General features: G+C 39.6%; 1 protein-coding gene across 1 annotated transcript; it reads left to right on the top strand.

The window, feature by feature from the left end:
* Window positions 1–270: 270 nt before the first annotated feature.
* ttyh2l (tweety homolog 2, like) lies at window positions 271–27,399 on the top strand. Its single transcript, XM_083931975.1, has 14 exons — window positions 271–569; window positions 3,895–4,067; window positions 8,217–8,328; window positions 12,768–12,988; window positions 16,082–16,177; window positions 18,261–18,333; window positions 21,106–21,175; window positions 21,276–21,331; window positions 22,475–22,567; window positions 22,662–22,754; window positions 23,779–23,921; window positions 24,062–24,247; window positions 24,328–24,406; window positions 26,589–27,399. The coding sequence occupies exons 1-14, from the start codon at window positions 441–443 to the stop codon at window positions 26,667–26,669; spliced, it is 1,605 nt and encodes a 534-aa protein (XP_083788101.1). The 5' UTR covers window positions 271–440; the 3' UTR covers window positions 26,670–27,399.

The following is a 27,399-nucleotide window of genomic DNA, read 5'->3' as shown; positions in this document are numbered from 1 at the left end:
GCACTGTATTCAATGCAGAGGGTGCACACTTTACAGTTTAATTTCCATAAAGCAGCTGATACCGTGGCCTGACCGGCCCACTTAACTGAGAAGTGGTTGTCACGCCTTCTCTGTTTAAGGAGGCAGGTTCATATCGTCACTCGATCCCGTGTCTCGGATACAAACACGCTGAAGCTGTATATCGTTTAGTAGTTGCGCAACTTAACAATTCACACAGAACTATGGATACCGGGAGCGGGAATTATCAATATGCCCTGTTCTGAAGGGGAAATGGCAAAAGAAGAACTTCCTCTTTAATGTTTTGTAGTTATTGTAACCTCTGAAGTTTTTTTTTTTTGTTTTTTTTACTATTCGCAAAAGCTGGGAATATTTGAGCGTCAAGGTCTAAAAGAAAGCGTGCAGCCTGACAGTGGTTTGGTGGACTGACATTTCAAGCAGGGATGGCCACTGCAAGGCTTGATTACGTGGCTCCGTGGTGGACATACTGGCTGCACAATTTCCCTCACATCAATTTCTTTTTTCAGTCGGTCGACAACACATTCCGACCGGAGGAGTCGAGCTATCAGCAGGTTGGTAACTTTACTTGTGCGTAAAAGCGCACGCAAAAGAATATCACCAGACAAATCAGAGTTCCTGTTACCCACTGACAGTGGTGGACAACATATCTAAATTTAACAAAAAAGTCGTTTCATACACACTGTTGTGTTGAGTGACTTTATTTTTTCTTCTGTATGTGACGCATCAGTGTAGCTCCCTCAAATGCAGCAAGTGCTGATCCCAGTGTCAAGGAGTAAGAGCCCATACTGTTCTCACATGACTCACATGATCTGTATTAACTTGGTTATGAATTAGTTCAGCTAGTCAACAAGACTCGATTTCAGCGTGTATATTACGACAGTTTATGCACTTTTTCATCCAGTCTTTTGTGTATTTGTTATCTATAGGTAAGTTTAAAAAAGTAAAATAAATCATACTGGATGACTCATACACTATAAAGAACACATTCCCCATAAGAGATTGTTATGTGGTGCTCTTTTCCCAAAGGTTTTCATGATTTTATTTCAAGATAAATTGGATTCTATGAGACATATCTTTCCCTGTGCAAAAATATTATTTTTAAAAATAAAGTATTTCAATTTCCCCAGAGTACTTTAAGGCCATTGAGGCCATGTAAAGGTCCCAGAATGTCATGTTTAGTGATGGGGACTGACTGCAATCAGCAGGATGGGAGTCATTACAGATAAAGTACACTGTGTGATGGGGAAGAAATGGGATGCTCATGCAGTTGTTGCCATAGTTTTCCATCTGCAGTCCATCACGCCATTATTACCGTTATGTTATAGCTCTATGTTATGGCTTTATTTTATGGCTTTATGTTATGGACTTTATTCTCTTATCTTTTTGTCTGTTTGACTCTTTCTACAATCTAGACTTGTTTCCAAAGGGCTTGGATTTATTTGCACATGTGTATTGCAATTCAAATAAGTCACATGATATCACAACTGCATAGTTTGACAGGCGTACATTTAATTAAAACTCACTAATGAAGTTCATATGAGCCAAACTATAAACATTGCATTGTTTGATTTTTCAAACAAAATAAAAACGTTGCTTTAATTTGTTCTTTTTCTGAATCTAATTTAGAAAAACTGTAGACAAACTGGTTTACTCTATGAGGATAACATTACATACTGATCTTATTTTCAGCTTAGGAAGAATTACTACACCCATTATTGTCTGGGCTATATTTCAAAAAGACGACAACAATCCTCCCTGAAAAATAAGACTTTCTAAGTTTCTGTGTGTGCCTGTGTGTAAGTGCACAGCCATGTTGCACTGTGCGTTCTTTTTTTTGCCTCAGGTCGTTTATGGATACAGCAGTCATTACCAAGAACCACCAAGCTCCTTCTTTTGTCCTTCACTCTACCTCTCTTTTCGTGTATCAAGGTTAATGTGGGTCATTGAATCCCAGCAGTGTCACACTGGCTCAGCTGAACACCAGAGCGAAGAGTGCCATGGTGGCATCACACAGCCCCTCAAGCCTGAAAATAACCCATGTTCTTCACTTGACACGCTCATCTGTAGTCTTTTGAGTAAAGTAGAAAGTGCAGAGCAGCCACAGACACTTCCTAAGGCTTGTTTTCAACTGGTTGATTAAATGAGACAGGCATGATACATACTTAAACCTACTTTTTAAAAAACATCCTTTTAGGAAGATAAAAGATCAATGACCTTCCAGTCAATTTCCGCAGGTACTGCAATTGTTTTATGTCTCATTTTCCTTCCCCTTCTCATGCATCCTTTGCCTTGTTATGGCATTGCAGCCATTGGAAATTGAATTGCCTGCATGTCTAATTACAAAACAATGGAGTGGAAAATTAGAGGCGAGTGGAACTAGCAGTATTGTGCGTATAAAGATTCTGAACTGAGTTAAAGTGACAGGAAATCTAACCAGGGTTTAAACCACCATATACTCTGCACACTGTGACTCTTGGCTCATCATCAGTGTCCTTAAAAACCCAATGATTATTAAATTATTGGATTACGGTTTTGGCGTGGATGCCAGAAAAGGTTGGGCATCTTAGCTGTACTAACCCACTTTGATTTTAAGGCCCAATTAATGTTACATCCCTGAATATAACGTCAATTGTATTCTTTTTTTTTTTACTTTTTTATGTCAGTCTACCTCGGGTTGAATGTCTGATGATCTAATTTTTAATTTAGAACACACTAATTGTCAACTTGCCTCATTAGAAAAAAATAGGGCTCAGCATGACAAAACTTGAAATTGAACAAAGTAGGACTTTGCTAAGAATATGCAAAATAATATCATTTAAATTCATCCACAGTTTCGGTGTCATCCAAATGTAATAATTAGTCACAGACATTGTAGTCGAGGAATAGTAGTGCTTAGTCAGCCATTCTGAACCAGTGGGCACTAAAATTTGAAAAAATAAAACTGAAGTCATGCCTTTTCTCTTATCTTTAAACTAACAAAGAGCTCAATATATTGAGGTTGAGCCCACTACATGTAATGCTCCAAGTAGTAATCAGGGACGGGAGCCTTTGGGATTTTTTATTTATTTATTTTTTTGTCAAATGCCATGCAAAATATCAGCCAATACCAATACCAGTGTTTGTGCAGCAGTGTAAACACTTTTTAAATGGTTGGGGATTTGTTTTTATGATGCTGCTGTAAGGAAAACATATAAATTGATGTGTCTACTGCCTTTTAGATGACAGTGGGAAATGCATGTCGATAAGAAAACAAACAAGATTATAACTGATTGGTGTAAAGCTAGATATATCCCACCATGTATAATCTGATGCAAATAAACAATGCCATATTTGTCTGCCTTTGAGCTTTCTGCCCATTCTGTATTTCTTTGCTCACAATGTAGTGATAAAAAAGAGCTTTGCAGAGAGTAAAATAAATCAAAGGGGATTTAACACAAAACAGTCAGAGTGTCCAATAACAGGCTGTTTCAATATAGAATTTTCTACTTCCTCTGCATCATGCTTCTCTCCATCCTTCAGGCTGGGAATATTTTGTTCACTCAGAAATCACAAGACTGAATGAAAGCCATTATGTCACATGAGTCTCTGCTCCTACAGCCTTAGATCATTTCTGCTTTCCTCTTAGTCGCAGTCAAAGTCAACGTTCTCTGTGGGCATTCTTCACCCCAAGACCTCGATGTTGTTCAATGGAGCAGGCAGCTACATGCTTACCTCAACAATATCCCTATGCATGGTCACCAGCCTGACATCTCAAGACCACACATAACTGTTTGCCTCTTAAATTATATTTCTGGATACAATCTTCTGAAGGTTATTAGTCTTGGCGTTAACTGATTTGTGTTTTGCCTCATGTCTCTCTCCACTCTTGTGCCCTAGTCTTTGGCATTTCTAGCATGTGTTGGTGCAGTGGGTCTGGGTCTGAGCCTGCTGGTTCTGGTCATATGCCTGGTCTGCCTGTGTTGCTGCCGCAGGGACATAGATGAAGATACCAAAAGGCCGCATACCTGCTGTCTCACCTGGTCTGCTTTTATCACAGGCCTCATCATTTGGTGAGTCTTAATTGTTAATAGGGCAAATGATATCATTGTGTTTCTTTTTGTGCCACTAAATTCAACAATAGACATGTGATAACCTTTATCAGCAACTCTACAATGAGAATTAAAGTCACCATATTATAATTAGAGAGTCTTCTTCTTTTAATAATGAGGCAGGTTGAGGTGCTATATACTGTAAATACTGTGAAAGTGCTCAATCCACAGAAAATACACACAGCTTGTATTATGTAGCTTGCATTTAAACTGTGCCTTTAAACAAACTGCCAGGGCATCCATAAACTAGTGATGTCACAACTACACTATATAAGGGTAGAAAGTGAGGCTACATAAGGTCATTCCTTGGCTGCAATGATGGTGCAGAAAAACTGAGAGCACAGATGCAGTTGACCTGGAAACACTGACCAATCAGAGCAGACTAAAGTTTTCAGGAGGGTGGTTTAAAGAAAATTAAGCCTTTCAGACAGATGTGAATACAGGTATATTCAGGCAGACTGTATGAGAAAAATAATGTGCTTTTTCAACATTAAAGCACGTAGAGATGCTCTAGCAGGAACCCAAAATGCAAGTATGAATTTGAAAATGAGTATAATATGTCCCCTTTAATGAATTGATTGAATGATTATTTTGGATTGTGCCACTCATCTAATTTGGGAAAACACTGCAAAAATGTAATCCGGACATTCAGGAAGAGGGAGGAGAGTGTAACTAATGTTGGATTGGTAATCTAGGTTAACCTGAACAAAGCATGGCATGATGCTTAAATTCAAATATGACTTAAATTAATTCATTGACCTTATTCATGACAGTAGGCTGTAATAAAGAGTATGCATGTGCAGCTCCCTGACCTGCTTGTAACCAAGGTTCAACTCTTTCTTTCCAAATAATTCAAGTAAGGCTAGTTAAGCTTGCATATTTCTGACCGGCCACGTCATCAGCAGAGCCCCCGATCAGCTGACGGCTAGGTGATCACACTGCTAAATCCCTCTGCTGACTGTTCAGCGAACCACACCCGCCAAAACTTTTTACTGCTGATTGCTCAGTCTGGTCCATTGGAATTCTCTACCAAACCATCATGCTGCAGCCTTAGATTTGGCCTTTGAATGTCAGATTGTGCTTTTACAATGCATTGTTTTGTCCTTTCTCCGTTGTTATCTGTTGATTTGAAGGGCTGTACCAGTATATCATATTGCCACAGGTTGTATTCTGGAAGTATCTTGGTTGCACTGCCAATTTCTGTGAGCATGAACAAGCAGGGAGTTGCCTTAAGAACCCCAAGAGCCACATTGCCAGACATATTGCACTTTTGTTGAATGATTTAATATACTTTGTCAAAAATAAGAACACACGGGTTTCCAAAAAGGCTTGATTGAATTTGCGTACAGATCCGCTCAAACTTGTGACATTTATATAAGTGTTGGATTTTAACTTTGTTAACTTTCTGTGTCCATACCAAGCCAGTGCAGCAGCACACAAGCCCTGTTATGCTGTTAAGTGACTGGGCATGATGCTGTTTAGCAAGGAAGCGCTGTTATCTAATCTCTGGTCAGAACACTATGTAGACTAAGCTTGTTCTAAGGAACATTAAAGGTCCTACATTGTAGACATTTCCATGTCTTGTTTTATTATAAAGCAGGTTGAGACACTATATAAATGCTGTGAAAGTATCAAAATGTAGGTATTTTTTATTTATGTATTTAGTATTGCCTGCTCCCTCTACATATAAATTGACTTGCTGATAACAGCATTTAATGTCCCATTGTTATTTTGAGCTAATTCTATTGCTCTGCATGGAAACTGATTTGAAACTATAAAAAAGGAATTTAATTGAATCAACTGAATATATGCTTACACACTTTGATGGTTTTAATGCTGGAATACTGGAACAAAGAAGGTTTGTAGAGAAACACAGAGAGATGCATATAAAACAGAAATTATCTTATATAATATGGCACTAGACTGTGTTTTTGTTCTTTTATCATGCTGGGTCATGGGATTTCTATTAGATAAAATTAGAATAAAAATACTTTCATGTCATTTAAGAAAGATCTTATTGTTTATCATGGTCAACCCATTCACTTTTTCCAGCTTTTAATTCAGCATGATATACAAGAAGAATTGCATCTCAGTCGCTCTGCACAACAGAAATAGACAAAGGATTTAAGAGCCGCTGCTGATTATTTCTGACCCCAGGAGAATGAATGGGGTAAATTAGGGTTAAAGAAGGCAAATAAATCTAATATTCTGAATATCCTTCCTGCCTATGTCCGTTTCTGTTAACCTTGATGCAATTTATTATAGCAGCCATACACCGGTCTCTAAAGAATCAAGACATTTATCTGTTATTACTTGTTCATCCAGTATAGCCATTTGTTCTGCTCACAACATGTTTTGAATACTAAGATGTAATTGTCCAGTCATCGCACGGTTTGTGAAGTGATCCATCCTGGGAGGAACAAAGGGACTAAATATCCTGGAGTGCATGTATCCTATTGTTTATTGTGTTGCTTTCTTTTAACACCCTCTAGTTGCTGCAGACAGCCTTTTTCAAAGCGACATAGAATACTAATGCCTCCCTGGAGGCTGAACCCATGATGTCCTGTGTCATTACTTTTTCATTACTGTGTCGTTAGTGGTTCTTTTTTGTCACTGACATGTCACTAGGTTGGCCCACAGGGTTGATGAAGAGCTCATTGTCTGGGTCACTGCAGATGAACTGAAACAATGTCTTGTAAAGCAAATTTCCTTTAAACAGCTGAATGAAGTAATTTTGGTTTGGGTTGTAAGGATTACTGTAATTGTAAGTTATTTTTTGCCTCGACTCGATTGTACAGATAATGTCCTCAGTGCCACAGGGAATAGATGAGACACAGGCAATGGTTTTCATCAGGCTTACAAGGTCAAAGTGACAGGATGCTAATGGACAAAAAGAAACACACACCTTCCGCATATAAGTATTCACAGTGACATATCACACACACCCTGACAGAGTGTATTAAAAAAAAAAACACACCCTCTCTTTGCATTTACGGTAAGTATCCCTTCATTGCCTTTGTCTTACTGTGGATGACTATCATGTTAGCCAGGCCATGTGTCTACCTGACTATGATTTTTGTGGTTTTGCAGCACATCTCTTTTGCGTTTGTGTGTATCCCCAAAACAACACTCCTGCTATCTGAAGCTTGATTGATAAGCTCCCTCCTGGAATATGCCCCTAAATGCAGTTGGAAGTGTTATTCACCCCTGACCTTCATGTAGAGTAACCTTATGGCAATCAAGTGAAAAAAAATGTACCATTGCTCATGTCACTGTGGACTGCTAGCAGTAGGGGTACACTGATCCTGTGGGTTTGGACACTAATCCTCTCTGTTGCTCTGCAAAGTCAGCAGGAAGGTGGGAAATGGGGATCAATTTTCAGATGTCAAACAGAATTCTGATGTGGATTTCAAGCCATAACGGGATAACAAATTCAAAGTTGTTGCAGATAATAGAAGGTTCAATATGTCGAGGTTAATGGTCAGGGTTAGGGGATAGATTTAGGGGTTAGTGGCTCAGAATATATTTGTGACAGAAATGGATAAAACAGATAGGTGTAATAAAGGTTGGGGGGATATATAAAGGAAGAAATATGACATAAAAATGTGTTTTCAGTTCCAGTACATGGCAGTTTATATGGTAGCCAGCACTAACTTATTTAAGTTTATTAAGACACAATACAAAAGTGCACTAACTTATTTAAGTTTATTAAGACACAATACAAAAGTGCACTAACTTATTTAAGTTTATTGAGACACAATACAGAATGAATATATATATTTCCTTCTTTAAACATATTTTATGTCTAACCAAAGATGCCCTGATTTATTCATTAATTTATTGAATATTTTGCAGTTTGCTTCAGTCTATGAATGAACAACAATAAATGCTCAAGAGTATCAAAGAATATTATAATAAAAACAATCAAAATCTTCACTGGTATGGTATTCCCCTTAAGGCCTCAATGTCTCTCCTTTGGGATATTAGGAATTTTTATACATCTCTTTTTCTTGTCCTCCGTTATCAAGAAATACCATGACAAAAAAATCAAACACATTTTTTAAAATGGATTTATTGATTCATTTAATCTGAATTTCTCCTTTTTCACAGTTCTGCTGTAGGAGTGGGTTTCTATGGAAACAGTGAGACCAACGACGGGGTGTACCAGCTGACCTACTCGCTCTACAATGCCAATCACACATTGGGTGGCATCACCGATCTGGTGAGAGAAGAATGCCAAGCTCTCTTCAATTTACGTTCTATCTGCAGCATAAATAGTAAATTGAAATGATTTTTATCTATATCAGTTACGATTTCAAAAATGTCCACTTGAATTAGTGCAAGTTGACCAGACAATAAATATGTCAGTGCTGTAAATTAAATTGATAACATCCATTATGCTGTGAAGAACTGCTTGTCCCATGCTTCGTAGAACATTTTTGATTAGCCATGATGGCATAAAGCATGACCTTTTCATGGCATACTCTACTTGAAAACAGTGTTTAACAGCTGGTAGACACCAGAACCCCTCCTCTGTTAATGGGGGTGTGCATCTGTCTCAAAGCTAGCACCTCACGGCAGGGGGTCTGTATCCGCTTTTGGTCACAGTTAAGGAATCGAGGTGACTCCTGCCTCAGGATTTGTAAATGGGGATTTGTTCTATACAACTCCTGACCTGCATTCAGAGAAGTTATTTGGGAGGCTTAGGGAGGAGAGGAAGGGCGTCAGAACAAGGCCCTACAAGAAGCAATAATCTCAATGAGGGAGAAGAGGATTAACTCCATCTGCCGTGCATTAATGGGTGTTAAGCCTATCCTCTTTCAATCTCTCTGAGTCTTACTGTTGCTGTACTGTTTGCGTGTGTGCATGTTACCATCACAAGCTCACTTAATGGCCTCGTGCCTATATATTATATTAATGTATGGTCTTAGCTCTATGTACACTCCTTCATGATGAGGTTTAGATTTCATCCATTTGAAGCTCACAAATTGATTTTTATGATACAGCAATCCATGGGTTTGATGCATAACGGGGTACTTATAAAACATACACTTAGTTGCCTAGTTATCATCCTGTAATAAATCCTACACTCACGAAGGTTGTAATGTTCCATTTTTTTTGTTGAAACTGTTGTAGAGAGGTGGGGTGATTCAACTTTATGGCCATTTTGGAAGCTCTATTTTACTCTCCGCTTGTTGATATAAATTCAGTGGATAAAGTATTGCTCTCAGTATAAATCAATATGATTCAGCAGCATTGCAAACTACATCCTCCAAAATGACCGTAAAGTTGAGTCAACCCTTCTCTGAAGCAGTTTCAGTTGTACTGGACTGCATTAGTTTCAGCTTGGTGGAACAAATAACCTGGGATAGGGGCTTGGTTGCAATACAGTCTTTTCTTTGTGCTGAAGAAAATAAATGGGATTCAGTACTGATGATTTCCCATCCTTGCTTCTTACTTTCTCCTTTCTAGCTTGGTATTGATTTGATCCTGTAGCATGATGCATACCGGGGATGCATGAGAACATATATGTTCCCCAGGGAAAAAAAGGCTTTCTCACTTGCTGGATCATAGCTTACTGTAATGTACTTCACTTACAGAGTTGATGAGCTGGCAGGCTGACCATCTCGTAAAGCTAAAGCTTCTTTAGTCTTGTGATTGAGAGAGCCATTTCTCCACTGATCTTTAATGGTTTATCAAATCAGTTATTGGACTTCCATGTGTGTTTCTATGAAGTTGGTTCAAAAGCAATCACTTCAGTAGTTTGCTATACCTTAATGCCTTGATATCAGGTTGACATCAGATTTGTCTAGCAAAGTACATGCTACACGATTCAGAAGGCTCCTGTGATTTACACTAGCAGCTGTTTGGCTCTACTGCTGGCCTGTTAAGGCTCTTCTCATCATAAAATATGCACTCTCACACACTGCGAGGGATCATAATGTGTCATAGAGGAAAAGATTTGATCAGGAGTACCATTGTGTCTCCTGCTATTGAATGAGGCTTTTGATTGTTCACAGGCACCCTTAATAAGAGCTTTATATCCAGTTTTCAGAGCTTGTCAGTGCTGCCCGGAAATAATAGATGAGAAAACATGGCAATCACACTTTATCCGAATGCACGCTTCCAATTTACGACCATGGTTTCACTTTTATATATAGCTCTTCCTCTTAGAAAGTGAAAGCTGTGTTGCGATTCTTGAAACAAAATAATTACTGCACCGCCTGCTGCATCATACATCATTTCCCCTGAATGTCTCTTCTCAATGTCGTTTTTCTGCATTTTTGTCTATTACCTTGCTTTACTTTAAACCACTTTGATCATATATAATATATATATATATATATATATATATATATATATATATATATATATATATATATATAGCTTTATTGTCACGGTTCATAAATCTCAGATGCATGAAATCATCTGAAGGCAGATGAGTTCAGTTGCATGTGAATTGTCATTTGGAGTGCTGCTACTGTGAGCCTCAAATCAGTCAGTTTCATTAACAGGCGTGTCAAATATGGAGAAGCCTCCTTGTGACCCGCTTTCAGTAAAAGTGAGCTTTAATCCATTTTAAGAGAAGACGGGACGGTCCAGATTAGAGAAATGTAGATCACCCAGAGCAGCCAGCTGATGGATCCCATTTCTCACACTCAGGCATTCTGGCTTGCAGATAAGATTCAGGGCGTTGTGGCAGGAGCTGTGAGAGATGATGAACATAGGAGTGGGGAGTGAGAACAGTTTACTGGCAATCACATTCTCCCCCTGGGAGTTCTGAAGTGGAGGATGGGCCTGTATCTTTGCCTCATCTCCACATGGATACTCTTTCTTGCTTACAAACCATTAGAAGCATCCCTCTAGAATTTAATCAAGAGTGTTTGAAATGTAACAGTGTCAAGAAGAGCAAGATATGTTTTTATCTTCTTTGTGGGGAGTTTTTGTAGCGTGGGAACAGTCTTTAATCAGAATACTTGAGTGTGTTAAAGAAGTCATGAGTGTAATGGAGAAAAGATGATAGATAAAGAAAGTCGGACTGCTGCAAACCACTTGAGATAAGAATAAAGAAAGCAATGTCTGTTCAGAATTAGTGGATCCTCCTCCTACTTAGTGTAGTGCTAAATATATTGTTCTAGCAAAGTCATTGTGGTGTGGGTGGCATGTCTGTTTAAGACTATTGGGTCTTCTTGCTAAATGCTTCGGGGGTTTAAGAGGTCCCTTACAGTGTATTTGCTGTTCCTACAGTGAACTACACTTTTCTGGACAGAAACTGCAGATGCTGTTGCGATTTCATCTAGAGTCTGCAGATTTAGAAGAAATATATGGGAAATGTGCTTATTCGTTTGCTGGCAGAGAGTAAGATGAGAGGATCAATACCATTCTCATATACGTCTGTGAAATACAAAGTTACAGTACCGCCAGAATCCAATTATTTAAGCACAAAGACCGGAAACGGGGGGAACACGTATCCTGGCTTAGTCTAAAGGTAACAAGATCTGTCTCCCAGCACCTTTTAAAGCTCACTCATTAACATCTGGTTTCTTCAATACATATAAAAACTCTTAAAAACGAGAATTTGCCATTTTACAGTAAGCAGAGACTGAGAAATACTCCAGCACAAAACCACCTGTAAAATGAAGAAGTCTTGTTTTTTACATGTTGGCTTTTTCTACGGAATAAAAAATTTAGATAGGCTGTAAAATTCAAAAGCGAGTTTTAGAAGTACTGTTACAGTTTGACAGAGCCAGGCTAGCTGTTTCCTCCTGTTTCTAGTCTTTGTGCCAAGCTAAACTAATCGGCTGCTGGCCTTAAATTTAATTAACAGATATGAGAGTGGTAGCAATTTTCTCTTTTAATTCCAGCAAGCGAGTAGGCAAAGTCCGCGAAATGTTGAACTGTTCCTTTGAAAAACGAAAGAAAGAAAACGGGTTATCTGCAAAGAAAATATGCTCATGTTTTACAAATATAGAACTCCCAGAAATCTTAACGGATTCAAATGTTTAGCATAAGCCCATATATTAAAAGACAATAAATCCATTTCAGTGACAGCAGGTTTAAAGCATATTCAAAATTTGAAGTTTTGATGGAAGCGTTACACATTTCTTTCCAACTTCAGAGTGAATTGCACCGATGCCCCTTCTTAAAATATCTGTATAACTGGGTCAAGCTATTGTGTTTTTGATTGTCAATGAAATGTGGCTGTTGCCGAGAAACAATTTCCCCGTCAGCATCAGGCTAAAATTGAGCTCCTTCTAGCTCTATTGATGCTGTGAATGTGCAAGCGTTTACGGCATCACATTGTTTTGGTTCAAACAGAAAAAGTAAAATCTTTTTATTGTCCCACTCTATTCTCACTATCAAAGACCCCTGTGATGACAAGTCTCCCTGGAATTGTTATCATTATTCCACTCTAACATTGTTTACCTGAATAAAACACATGGTTGAGGACAAAAGTTAATCTTTTCTCGAGGGAGTGCTACTTTGGTTCTTTCACCTTTCTCTACATTTTCAATCTTCTTTTTGTGAATATCTGTTTACAGAATTATTTATTTATCTTCCTGTTTCCTTTCTCACCCTGTTTTCTCTCCGGCTCCTCTTCACCCAATTACTACTATTTCACATTTTCTCTAATTCTCTTATCTTCATTTTATGTGCTAGGTTTCAGGATCCCTGGGCAATGTTCAAACTGGACTCAAACAGCACCTGGAGCGATTGGATGAAATCTTTGCAACAAGGTCCGACTACCTCCAAGCTCTTCGCTTCATGCAGCTGATGGTCAACAACGTCATCCGGGAGATGATTACTCTGCCTGATATCAACAAAGCCAATGTTGACCTGGCAGCCATTGCTGACCAGACAGCTTTCATTGAGTATTACAGGTAGGTGATTGACAGTATTTTATTCCATCTGTGATTTGTTGAAGTAAACATGCCTCTCAGAATGGGACTTCTCTGATCCAGGCCAGACATAGAGCAGATGGGATTTTATTGATCTTCCCTCCGGAACACAGACCGGAAAAGCTATTTTCTCTTGATTGCTAAATAAATGAAAGCTGAAATTGAGCTTATTGCCCACTGTGCAGTTTGAGCTCTAATGCTTATATTCTAACAGAATGTTATGCATGGCAGAGTGGCTATTAGACCATAAATTATCTCCTTACCCATAGACCATGGCTCACATTGATTGCAAATAGTATTATTAGATTTTCTCTTTAAGGAACTATGTTCTTCTGTGAAAAGTATTGAGAGGCCAAAACTGAAATGCACTAACCAGAGAGGAAAATGATAAACCCAATCAGCAACAAAGTAGTCCAAATGAATAAAATATCCAGCATTAATTCAGGAGGGGGATGCTAATTTATGAGGTTGCTGCTCCAAACTGTGAGTGCAATTTGATAGCTTCTAAGGCCTGTTTTATTCTTCAGCACATACAACTCTGTACAGTTATGCCACGGAGTTCATTACTGTAAGACTATTTTAGACTAAATTGGAAAGAGAGACCCACAGGAGATGGATTTAGGGTAGTACGTCTGCAGAAAGATTTGTTTGATATTCATTATAGACGCAAAGTTAATCAGGGAGCAGAGCTTATCTGGATCTATGTGTGAGCTCTGTAGCGATCTGAAGCTGAATTCATCCCGTACCTCCCGTGTGTCCCAGTAGGTTGCTGATTTAGTACAAGTAAAATGCAAAGTGTAAAGCTCTCTTTCTGAAATACATTTAACACTCCAGTTTAATTTGACCGATAAAACATATGTTGAAATATATTTGTCTCCACCTGAGACCTTTCATTGCCTACCAGTTCTGCAGTACACATAGGCATAAGCCTATGTCCTCAAAAGGGACAAAAATATGCACAGCTCTTACTTATGTAACTGTGTGCAGCAAGAAGATTACCAACACAGTTTATTGCTTTGTTTAATTGCTTTGAAGCTCATCTCCCTGTGTTTATGGACAGTTGTGTAAGTCACCTAGCCCCCGGTGACAGGCAGTCTTAGATAACCTCCACTGCAGCTTCATTTGTCTTACTCTATGTCTAAACAGGCATTTCAAAGAATGTGTTTTTAAGTGTTTTTCCTGAATACAAATGCATATCTCTTTGACTTTTATGACCTAAGTTCTTTCCCTTGTTATATTTGGCATTTTTGTTAAAATTGTGATTTCTTGTTTTCGACTACATAAAGAATATGAAGGAGTTTGCAAAGAGAGAATCTGTGAACAAAAGGACTCCAGTGTCAGATTCTAAAAAACATAATAGAGCAGACGATTAATGGATCATGTCCTCAAGTGTCTTCGTATTTCTTTCTTTTAAGGTCTGAATAAAGCCTTCAATTTGCCACGTATGTCAACTATAAAGCTCAATTTGAATGATAAAATAAGCCAGACAAGACTTTGTTTGTTTGAAGGGGACATGTTATGATTATATTCAGGCTCGTACTTCTATTTTGTGTTTTGACTAGAACATGTTTACATACTTTACTATTCAAAAGACATTGTTTTTCTTGTACTGTCTGAATAATTCACACTCTGTTTTAGCACCAGTCCCTTTAATCTCCCCTCCCAAAAATGCCCAGTCTGCTGGTATTGGTCAGCGTTTCCAGGTCTTCTGCATCTGTGCTCTTGGCATCTCGCGTTTAGACGCTCTTGGCATCTCCCAGCTGCATTGAGATGCTCTTGGCATCTCAATGCAGCTGGGAAATGACTGTATTGGCAATGGAGCAGCACCTTCTGCCTTTTATAATGTATAATTTTTTTATATGGGCTGTGTGCATTTCTCTGTGGGTTGAGTTTGATACTTTCACAGTATTTATCTCACCTTTAACATCATGAGACCTTAAATCTATTTTTTTGGTCATTACAATGTTGACTACTTTAAGGAATTGTTGATATATATAACTCTTATTGAAGCAGCTATAGCTGCTATAGTGATAGCACATGTCTGACTCCTGGTATGATGGAGCACAAATAACCAGAGTTGTATTACTGGTATTGTTTTGTAACTGACAGTTTCCTATCATTAATTTCATGTGTGCATATCCCACACAGTGTGTAGTTCTATCATATCATGACATCGGATCGTCTTTTGGCCACTTTGTGCGTTCTGACACCAATCTCTTGGGTGTTGATTGAATTTCATGCAGCCATTGAGCTATGAACAGCCTGTCACAGGGCTTTACTGATGAACTGCAAATGTTATCGCCGACCCAGTGTTATTTGAGCAAAGGAAAATGACTCCATTCTGTTTTTCCCATATTATATTCTCCCTTCCCTGTTTTATATCTGAATTCACCCCTGTCCCTTTGCTCAGAGTTGCAGTACTCTTTATGCAGATAAAGTCAAGTGCAGTCTCTTTTAGTGTTCATCTCCGTCCTCTGTGAGCAAAGGAATGACCAGTCTACAGTTTGTTTTCAAAGTCCATTAAAGTACGTCTAGACTTCTTCACATATAGTGAGTGAATCATATTTTCTAGTGACGTTGCTGTACAGATTTATTACTGCAGATACTTCACAGAAAGCTCATGTCAGTATACAGCATCTTCAGAATTCACCCGATGTCTTTATTTTGCTTTGTCATTGCTAAAAGATTTACAATGCTACAAGAGCTTGTGGAGGTAAGGATGAGTCACGAGCATCGCTACGTGTTTGGCTGGTCAGAAGACACACACACATACACACACATTGCAAGTCCAGGCTGACTGTGGGCCATTTCTGTAAAGGACATTTCCAGAGCTTGAAAAATTAATGCCTATGGATTTGTGGTGTTGAATAATTTAGCCAACAGCTTGGAAATTACCTGAAACAGATGGGCTCTAACTAGAAGACAAGAATGCTGATATACAGTGCACACAGATCTCACACATTCAGTCATGAGCATATGTTGGGCCAGCACTTCCTGGGGTTTATACATAAAGTATGCTGTCTGCCAAGCGGAAGTGATCAGTCAGGGTCGATGCTTCGTTCTCCTGTCTTCTAGATGGCTGACCTATCTACTGCTGCTGATCCTGGATCTGGTCATCTGTTTGGCCATGTGCTTGGGGATCGCCAAGCAGTCTCGATGGCTGATCATCACGTAGGTACCCTGAGTGTGTATATGGAGGTATTTGCTTTTCATCTTGCTTTTTTTTCTTTCTTCTTGCTGTGCATCTCTGTTTTCATTGCCTTCTGCCTGGATTACAGACCGCAGACAGACAGCACACCAGTCAGCCTCTTTGGCTCCATATAGGTCACTCCATTAACAGCACTAACGATAGCATTACATCTTCAAATGGCATTGATAATGGCACTGCCCTTATTCCTCTACTTAGTGATTTCCTTTTATTTCCAGACACAGTTAAAGATGACCTTATAGCATTATAGGCTCAGTCAATCAGTTTGCTTAATGTCATTTTTATATTCTATATCAAAATAGATCAGCACCACTTTAGGGCGCACTCACACTGTCCATCCGTACCGTTCCCCGTGCTTTAGGGTACTTGCCCCCCCCCCCCGTGGGCCAGGACCGTTTGTACTCACACTACCTGGGCCTCACGCGAATGCTTCTTGCCTTCCTATACGTACCATAAAGCCGTAACGCGTCTCACGCATTGATTGACGTCATCGCGATGTGTCACTTTGTTTACAAATCTTTCCATAGACCTCAGAGTTTTTGTGCGTCTTGTCAAACTGTTTTTGAATATTTTCATCCGCCTAAATCTGCATTAAACACTCCACCTCCGCATTACACCTACGTGAACCTTTCGCCGCCATTGTTTTAAGTGTCCGTGCATGGTCTTCCTTCTTTTTTCTATGTCCAAACAGGCGCACATAAAATGACGTCAGAACCACCGTAGGCCTCATGCTCGTGCTCGTACACGTGCGCACGCTCGTGCTCGTACATGTGAAAACGTGCTTTACAAAAGCCCACCTCTCCCAAATGGGCCTTGGACAGCAAGCTCCTAGGAGCGGTACAGTTGCACTAACACTGGTCAAACGAACTAGACTTTAGCCGTAAGGACAGTGTGAGTGCGACCTTATTTTCTCTTCTAAACAATAGAAAAGAAGTTTAGATTCCAACGTTTTGAATAGGATGGGAACATTAGGAGGACTGTTTGATTTAGTAAATCACAGCCATTCATTTGAACCAACAGCAGTTTCTGACAAGCAAATCCACAGTCCAGATTTCCCGTCCCATTTGTTCAATTTAGTGCAGCCTATGTGTCAGTATTAGCAGATGATGCCCAGGATCCCTCTTCACATCTCTCTCTGATGGGTCTCTCTAATGCCTATTGATCGCAAGAGCAGGATGAGTCTGCTCCCTTAACTAATTATTAAGCGCTCTCAGGCTGCTTTATTGGTGCTTTCAAGAAGGTCTGAGGAGTACATTGAGAAGAGAAGCCCTTTGCTACCTTTTAAATTCATTAGGGGATCATTCCTTTTCTTTTTACTGGTATATCTCTCACTAATTCGCAGCATTTTCCTTAGCTTCTGCCACTGGTCACTTAGAATTTGTAGTGTGTGATTGATTTTCGAAAAGAATATTAAATGTTTTTGCCATAAACCACCTCTACAATGTTAAGACCCTCTTTCCTGACTTAAGGGGGCATAACACACAAGAGGTCAACAAAGCAAAGCATGTGGCAGCTTTTGATTGACAGCGACATTGTACAGTGATTGACAGCATGATTGACATTAAGTGCAGCCAATTAGGACGTGGAATCCAGTAGAGCAGAAATGACAGAAGACAGAGATGAAAAGTCCCAAGGCTTAATATCTTTAGTTGTGGCCTTGTGAAACTTCTATTGATTATTCTTTTGCTCAAACTTCATCTGGATAGAAAAGACATTTTTTAGTCTAGAGCTAACAAGTGAATTCAGTTGAAAGTCAGGAGTTCATTTATCTTCATATAACCCCATGATGAACTGAGTTCCAGCCATATCGCCTAATCTACGATGCACCAGTACAAAGTGTGAATTGGGCCCCTGTCTCCAGGCAGAAGGAGAACAATCCCCAAGCAAACGCTGAAAAGAATAAATCAAATTAACAAGGTGAAAGAGAGCTGAAGATCATTGGAACAAAGACAAGCTGATTCATCTGCGTCTCCCCGTTTGTCTTTGTCTTTGTCTGTATCTCCCTGTCACCCCCGTCTCTCTCTCCAATTCGCTGTTTTCCTCCAGGATCATGTCTTTTGTAGTGCTGTCTATGATTCTAAGCTGGGCCTCACTGGGAGCGGGTACTGCTACAGCTGTGGTGAGAAAACACTCTCTTTTAAAAAAGATATTTCTTCACATCTTGCCATACTTGCTCCGTCTTTGAAAAACAGTTGGTTGTATTTTAACCCACAGAGTAAAACCAATGAGTATCTTGGTGGACGTTTTTTGTATTTATCTTACCACCTCATGCAATTAATTCCCAAGGGTTGTACTGTCAATAAGCATATGTTCTTGGACATCTTGTTTAGTTTACAGCGGGTGCTTTTCTATGGTAAGTCATGCAGAAAAGCTGATTACGAGTCCCTAGCGTTTTGGGTTTATCAACCCTTAGCCCCACTGTTGTAAACAAAGCTGTTTCTAGTATTAATTGCTAGCCCTGCTTTCTTCAAAGTATTTTCGTCTTTTGCTGCGCTCAGCTTTATTTGTCTTTCAACTCCTCCTTTTTTCTGACAGATTGTTCTCTCTTCCTGTCTGTACACCATGTGTTCATCACATCTGGGCTTAGTGTGTTTAATGGAGATTGCATTAGGGGCACTGTCTGGGGTACAAAGAGTAACCCCTTTCAGCCTCCCTCTATCACAACTGTCTCCTCTCTTCGATCTCCTTACCTCATGTAGATTATCCTATCTGTGGATTATGCTACAGGATTTCACATCTGGACAGCTGTTTTAAGCAATGTCGAAAGAGAATGAAGTAGATGGGGGTGCTGACAGCTGATTTTAGCCCGATCGTAACTAAGCAGGTGTGAAACATAGACATCTATTGTGTTTCTCTGAAATCCTCAATGCTGTCTGTGGTGCTGAAGTAGCAGATGGATTTGTAATTGAATTTTTTTTTTTTCTCTAAGTCAAAACCCTTCTGTCAGTTTCTGTCTTGGATCACTCGCTGCAGTTAATGAAACAAAACCATGTCCCTTTAAAAAAAAAGTGAGAGAATTTCTCAGTGACTGCTAGACTGTTACGTCACAGGTGTGCTGAGGTTAATAATTGTATACATCTAGTTATTAATAGGTAGGCCAATCCTCCACACAGAAGGGGATTATTAAAGAACCTAGTCTTCAGTAAAATCATTTTAATGTGGGACAACATGCAAAACTTGAAAATAAACTTTTTTGCACCTGTTCATCATTATTCAAAAACCGCATGGTGCAAAAACATGGTGCATCTTGAAAGGAAGGTAGATGATGTCCTAGAAAATGCTCATACATTTATACATAGTTGATGAGAGGAAGCATAAACAAAATGTCCCTACTAGTATAATGAGATAGAGATTAAGGGTAATGTCTTGGACGAACACACCGCTGTGTAGATCTCACGAAGAGCAAATGACAAGGGATCGCAGTCGAGCTTGGAGATATGTTGGTCATTTGAAATTGGGCTGGAAAAAGTGTAAATCTTACCATGGAAAGTAGAAATCAAGGTTCTTCGTCTATTCTGTGTTTTGTATTGCTTTGCACTTGTAGGTGTGTTTTATTTAGTTGCATCCTGTATTTCATTATCAATTGTTTTTTGTTTCAATTGATCATTACTTTGTAAAGTCCTTTCAGCTGTGCTTTACAACGGCAGGCTGTAGAGAATGTCTGATTAAGGCTGACATGAAAAGCAGTGAACACAAGGTTTTATTTTAGAAATAAATGACATGAGACTTTGATCCTTGATTCCGCATCACAACGCATTTATTGAACTTGAACCTTTGAACTTGAACAATTTGAACAGAAGCTTGTTATTTTCCCAAACTGTAAATTATGTATGTGGATGAGAAATTATTAATTTATCATGTGCATTTATGCTGTGACAGCCATGGCTGGGGACATTATGTTTTTGGGTTGTCCATCTCATTCTCGTGAACACAATATCTCAGGAACGCTTTGGGGGATATTCTTCAAATTGGCACAAACATCCACTTGGACTCAAGGATGAACTGATTAGCTTATTAGAAGTAATTCATCCATCATCTGCAAAAACTTATGCCAGTCTGTTTCGCGGGGCGCTGGAGTCGTTCCCAGCTGACATTGGGCACGAGGGGGGGTGCACCCAGTATATACTGTAACAGGGCTGAAACATAGAGACGGACAACCATTCACACAAATTTAACCAATTAACCTAACACCTGCAAGATTGTGGGAGGAAGTTGGAGAACCTGGAGAAAACCCACGCAGACACAGGGAGAACATGCAAACTCCACACAGAAGGGCTCCAGCCTGGATTCGAATACACCCGCTGTGAGGCAACAGTGCAAACCACTATAGCACTGTACCACCCCGATTAGATGTTATACCTACTAAATTCCTTCAAAGTCTACAAGACTTATATAGTCTTGCATGGCCAGACCAGACCTATCTTCACGGCACTGTGTCAGCAGTGCAGTATGCTCTGACAAGTCAACATTCTGGTATAGGGGAGGAAAAAAAGGCACTTGGTTTTTTGCATTTCTTTAAAGTTCTTGTTATGTTCTGGAGGAGATTAAATGCACAAAGACTGTGTGACTTTCACCCCTAATTGTTTATGCATGAACATTAGCAAGTTTACATGGATGAATTCAAGAGCGTGCGTGTGTGCGTGTGTGCGTGTGCGCGTGCGTGCGTGTGTGCGTGCATGTGTGCGTGTGTGCGCGTGTGCATGTGTGCGTGTGTGCGTGTGTGCGTGTGTGTGTGTGTGTGTGTGTGTGTGTGTGTGTGTGATTGTGTGATTGTCTATAACTACCCAGTACATATTTTGGTTTTACTCAGTAGCAGCACAAGAAATTGCATTAAAAAAATACTGCACTCCTTCTGTGCTTAAGATTACAGCATTTTGTTGTGTTCCTACAGGGCACCAGTGACTTTTGTGTTTCTCCAGACAAGTTTATTGCTAACCAAACCAAGGATATCCTCAGTGCAGGTGATTTATCTCTACAAACAGAATTGCACAGCTCAATGTCACTGAATGTTAAGACACAATGCTAATCTTTTTCTCTCTCAATCTTTCTCTCACCCTCCAGATGTTGCACACTATTATTTGTTCTGCAGTCCGAATCTACCAAACCCTTTCCAACAGGTATTGACAAAATGTAAAATGTAAAAAGTCTCAGCTGTCTGTTTACACATTTTGTTGTTTACTGAGAGTCACACACTGGAAAATGTATTGCTATTTTAGATTCATCATCAGACCCTAATCGGATCAGTTCTGAAAAATGAGCCCTCAACGCTAATTTCATTACTTAAAGTGATAAACTTTGATCAAAGAATATTCCTATTCTCATATGTGGTTCTCCAAAAATGATTTGTGTCTTTCACCCTGAGGATAATCTCTGCTTTGAGGTACTCTCACTAGCTACATTCCTTAGTTATTCGTTCACATTACTGTATATCATACATAAAAACAGACACTGTTTAGAAGGAACTACAAAATCCTGAGGAAACAGGAATTAAGAATCCAGATTGATTTTTTGAAGACATCAGCCCATTCCTTTTTACATAATATGACCTTTCAAAGAAAGACACACATTCCAAAAATAATTAATTTTGGTGTTTGAACTAGAGGTACATTAAACATTGCCTCTAGAAAACAAATCATATGCAGTGTGAGCATCACAATCCTGGAATTTAATTCAGGGCTACTATTCAGAAACCACCCAGGTAGTTTACAGTTACGGTCTTTAAACCGTACATGACCAGGTGCACCATATGATAATGTTTTCCAATTTCTGAACAATTTCAGATACTGCAACTGTTGTGTGTATTTGTATTTTTTACATGAGCAATACTGTATTTGTCTGGCATGTATTGGGGGGAATCTGTGGATGATAATCCCATGACCAGTAATTATTAACACCCACATGCTTAGTTATTGTTGCAGTATCCATTTAGGGATTATGATGCCTGTTAAGTGGGTAAGGATAATCTTTTTCTCCGATGGCCCAGTTGATATAAATATTGCTCTTTTGTCTGTGTTGAAATTGGGTTGAGGGGGAATGAGAAGGGGGGGGGGGGGTGATGGGGGTGAGACAGTAGGTGGCAAAAGATAATCTGGGCCTATCTGTCTGGCAAGGAATGTATTCCTTTCGGTAAGAGCATTATAAATCCTTCTTCAACACCAAATTACTTGTTGACATGCTGCTCCCAAACATTGCTCTCCCTAATATGGTCCTGTCTTTGTTTGGTGTGGATGTACGTGCATGTGATATTGGTGTTTTCACAGTCTTTGACAATCTGCCAGCGTTCTCTGACCACCATGCAAATCCAGATCCAGGGATTGCTGCAGTTCTCGGTGCCCGTCTTCCCCACTGCCGAGGTAAGTGGCTGGCTGATCGACTATTATGCCTGTATAGACTGTAGAAGAATATGTATTATTCTCTCCTTTTTTTCAACCCCATTTTTTTATTTAGAGAGACCTTCTGGGGATCCAACGACTGCTGAACTCCACTGAGTTCAGTCTACACCAGCTAACAGCATTGCTAGACTGCCGTGGGCTACATAAGGTCAGATTCTGACCAGAACACTTTTTAATAGGGCTGCGCTTAGAGGACCAACTTGACAGATTTCTCAAGCATATCTCTATGTACTTCTTATAGACAGACATTGGTGTACACATCGTTGCAATTGTCAGATTGGCTCTATTCACCACCCCCAGTTTTTGTTATTTCAAAGTCTAACTTTTCTGTTTGCAGGTTTCATATTGTCAGATTATTATCTGTGAAGGGAATAAGACATCTGGGTGCTGAAATGAGTCCTTCTTGCTGCTGTGATTGTAGATGTGATGCAGGCTTTTAGATACTATAACTAGTGTATACTGTATGCACTGTAGGTGGGTCAAAGAGCATAGAGATGTGGTGGTGGTGGTGGTGGTGGTGTTGGGGGGGGGTCTGCCCCATTGTTACATAAGGCTCAGATTGGGAACTGTTGACTGTACACTACTTACATTAAAAAGTGAGGATGATCCTATATTTAAATTATGCTCAAGAACAGTGATAGTACACACTACCATGCAAACATCAAGACTGTTCTCAGAGCTTGTGAGTCAAATATAACATGCAATACAAACAAAGAATGCATTTATATATTTAAATCATGCATGTCATTGGGAACACGAGGTTGTCTGTATGGAAAAAAGATTACATTTGTGTGTGTGAATGTAAAAGTTTGCATTTCTGTCACTATCTGTGACCAAAGGCTACATATGTTGTATGCAGTTGTAACAGCTACATTTTTAAAAGGTCCAGTGTTGTTTATAGCCCTGATATAGATGTAGTCTGCCCCTTTTCCAAACGTATTGCTTGAATGAAAATAATCATGTTTGTCTACAGTATGAACCTCATAACTAAAATCATTTTATATTTTTTTACATAAGTTCATGGATTTCATCAGTGTGGCTTTAGCTAAATAGTTATACACTCATAATACAGTGAAGTTCTTTTTTGAAAAAAGGACTATTATTTGTGAAAGATAATATTTTTATCGGACACTGACAATAACTGACTCTACTATATGTGTCTCTTCTTCTAGGACTACCTGGATGCTTTAATGGGTGTGTGCTATGATGGGGTGGAAGGGCTCCTCTACCTCTCTTTGTTTTCTCTACTGGCAGCCTGTGCACTCTCTGCCATGCTTTGTGCAATTTTCAGAGTGTGGACACTAATGGGCAGCAGGTCAGAACCAAGCGACCCCCTTATCCCATTACGTACTGCTCCCAATGCACAATGTGTTAACGCATGCACTCTCACTGTTCCTGTCTTTGCCTCTGTGTATGTTGGTGTTGTGTGTGTGTGTATGTACCACTTTTATCCAGGGACAAAGAGTATGACGACATAGATGAGGAGGACCCGTTCAACCCCCAAGCGAGGCGGATATCCTACAACCCCAGAAGATCCAACATCCACAGTTTCTGTAGCTACACCAGCAGCCTCGGCAGCCAGGCCAGCCTTCATCCACCTCCGCCATCTACCTCTAATGCCATACCACCTCCTGAATACATGTAAGATTATAAGATGGTGACATTATATTTGTACTTTTGTGTTTCATCTCATACTATCTTTCTTTCCCTCTCCATCACAGGAATCAGTCCATGCTGTTTGGAGGGAGTCCTCGATATGAGAATGTGCCGCTGATAGGGAGAGGATCCCCACCTCCCTCGGTGCGTTGGCCCTATGATGCTCTAGTGTCCCTAGTGTGATTAGGATGATGGCACTACTGGCCTCAACACTACTGCAACACTCACATACAGCATGTATAGCAGCACCGTGAACATAATACACACAGTATAGAACCTCATACTTATTTAGGAGAGTTTGCAAGTGATGGAAGACTGCTCTCTGCTGGCCATTGACTGAAGTGCATACATTTTTAGACCACCGTCATCTCTATATGCAAACACATGCTTAACTACCTAGCTTTTCACCATGGAATGTGTTTCTAATTCTCTCACACAAATGGTTAAAAGGTTAGTTCAGACTTTTTGAAGTGGGATTGTATGATGTACTTATCTATAGTCAGTGTATTACCTACAGTAGATTGCAGTCAACAGGCCCTGTTTAGAAAAGCAGACAGGAGTACTATCACGGAAGCTAATCAGTGTTGATCTACTTCTGCTGATGGGGGCAGCAGCAAAACATATCTTGGCCATCTAAATAAAAAAAATCAATATCAGTTTAAGTGTGTGCTACTTTTTGAATATTTTGACCACTTTACCTTACTGTCAGACAGCCCTGTTTAATTTACACAGAGGGGAATAAAGCCATTATCTATGCTCTCCTCAAAGCCACATGTCTAAAAGTCATAATCAGTACGATTTGAGATACCTTGTTTCTAGCGGCCTCTTTGGCAGTAAGATGTGACTGTAGGCGATCTTGTTCTTTCAGAGCCCTCCATCTTGTCACATTCAGGGTTGCTATGCGTGTTGACTTTTATTTTATTTTTTTTTTTTTGGGGGGGGGGGTCTTTATCAAAAATCATAAAGTCCCTCCCCTATATGTTACCCTTTTAAATCCACACATACACACACGCACACACACACACACACCCGTTCCTATTACACTTCTGCCCTTACTACAAGTTGACTCAGAGGTTGGAAGTTCCCAGTTTCGGATTACAAAGAAACGCCCCATAACCGGTAGTGACGAGTTCCACCGGCAGACCAAACGCTGTCAGCAGCATCCCTAACATAGCGGCCTATTTGCTTTAAGGGGGGGAATGTCACCACAGACACACAGATTGGAATACTCGGCCAAGAGGCAAGCACAAATGCTTTCATTAGTGGGTCATATGGTCGATCACCTTTGCTTTAACTCACTCTTTGATACCTCCTCCAATGATCACCTCCATTCTGTCCACACTATAGATAAGTACCCCATACAACTGCACTTTAAAAAATAAGCATTCCTTTAAGACTGCATGTGTGAAATAACCATGTTTATTTTTGCTGAATAAAGACTTTATAGTTTTAATGGTCGATCTCATGGTCTGTAAGCGTGTGGTGTGTCTCCAGAGCTGAAACTAGATGATAGATGACGCTGGTAAATCCAGTTAAAGTTTCTTTTCTGTTAAGTTTTCTGTTTGTGTAGCTGACTCAGCGCTTGAACTGCATTCACAGTGCACCACAGACTTGAAAACATTTTTTGAGGGAGAGCAAGAGGGAAAAGGTGGAGGCCACTGTCTGAAACTTTAGTTTGCCTTTGTGAGACACATTTTGAACAGGCACTGGCATGTAGTGGCTGTTTATGTGACAGAGAGGGTTTTTTTGTTTCTTTTGTTTGTGAATCAGCTCTGCAATGTCTTTTACCTGTTTTTTATGTAAGTGGTTTCTCAATGACTGCTGAATATCAACCAGTATTTTGTAACTAACACTTTTGTTATTTGCATTTTTTTTTACTCAGACTTTTAAAAACCGTAAGTTTCTCATTGTCTAACTTCTTCCTGAGTTTTTTTTAGTTTCATTTTCATTCCATTCCTTGAAACACACTGTTGGCTTCCCTATATAATAATGAAACTTGCTATGCAGATTGTTTCAACCTATAACCTAAAGCACTATGCTAAAGCTTTGTGACCTTTGACCTTCCGGCACTGTTCAATCCACAGTGTGTTTTATGTGAGTGTAACTTATTCTGTGACACCTGACTCATGCCCCCTGTTGGCTTTTTACCTGCTTTTTAAGTCCCCCACTACATTAAAGTACCATCCCCTGATTCCATAACCTCATAATTAAAATATATATTCACACACTTAAATCAGGCCACATCATTTTAATGTTTAATTAGATTTTATGCTGTCGTTTAAATGCAAATTTGCTAAATTGTATTTTTTAATATTTTCCCTTGCAGTACTCGCCCAGTATGAGGACCACATATCTATCTATGACTGACGCCCAGATCAGACACTTTGGGACTGACTTCCAGGTGTAGCCGGGGACCAGTTGAATCCTTTTCAGAGAAGCACTGTCTGAGACTCTGAGCTCTTACCAGGGAGGGTGTCTTCATGGCGTAATCCTGTTTATAGGAACTGCAGCCCGCTGTCCCAATCTGAGAGATGAAAGCAGGCCATATGAGACAATTACCTCAGTAACACACCAAAGCAGTGCTCTAAAGGCCCTGCATGCAGTTTTGAACAGACAGCCTGTACAGGTTCATCTCAAGACTGTTGTTGATGTTGTCATGATGTATGGAAACACTGTTACTCCAATATAAGCATTTCTATGGACCAAATCAAGAGCCTTTAATCTGATTGGATCAAATCCACTTTTTCCATGTTTTCTTGTGGCCTGCATGGATATGAGAATCAATACAGTCAGTATTTTAATGTTAAGTAACATGTCTGACCCATAGGGATATGTAAAATCAATTTTTGTGAACATGAACCACTGTCCTAAAGCCAGAAGAACCACAGAAGTAACTCTTAAACTTGTGATGTCATCAAGTATAAAGTGTGGAGCTGCTCCATAGACAATGAATGGGAGACTGATTTTATATACGAATGCGCTTTATTCTATTGTAGTGTTCGCAGTTCTGAACCAGAAAATGTACCCCTGAACTCAGAACATTCCTCTAGGGGTCTCTCAGTGTCATTTATGATATGTTTCCATTGTTTATGGAGCAGTTCCAGACTTCATTCTGATGGCATCACAAATTTGACTTT

Source organism: Echiichthys vipera (genome assembly GCF_963691815.1).
Source record: "Echiichthys vipera genome assembly, chromosome: 17".
NCBI classification, from domain to species: domain Eukaryota; kingdom Metazoa; phylum Chordata; class Actinopteri; order Perciformes; family Trachinidae; genus Echiichthys; species Echiichthys vipera.
Note: the sequence above shows the minus strand (reverse complement) of the source record. Positions and strands in the feature narration are given on the sequence as shown.

Coding starts and splice junctions, on each gene's coding strand:
- ttyh2l (XM_083931975.1), top strand. CDS start 441: ATGGCCACTGCAAGGCTTGATTACGTGGCTCCGTGGTGGACATACTGG. Junction 4,068..8,216: donor ATCACAGGCCTCATCATTTG/GTGAGTCTTAAT, acceptor CCTTTTTCACAG/TTCTGCTGTAGGAGTGGGTT. Junction 22,755..23,778: donor ACTGCCGTGGGCTACATAAG/GTCAGATTCTGA, acceptor CTCTTCTTCTAG/GACTACCTGGATGCTTTAAT.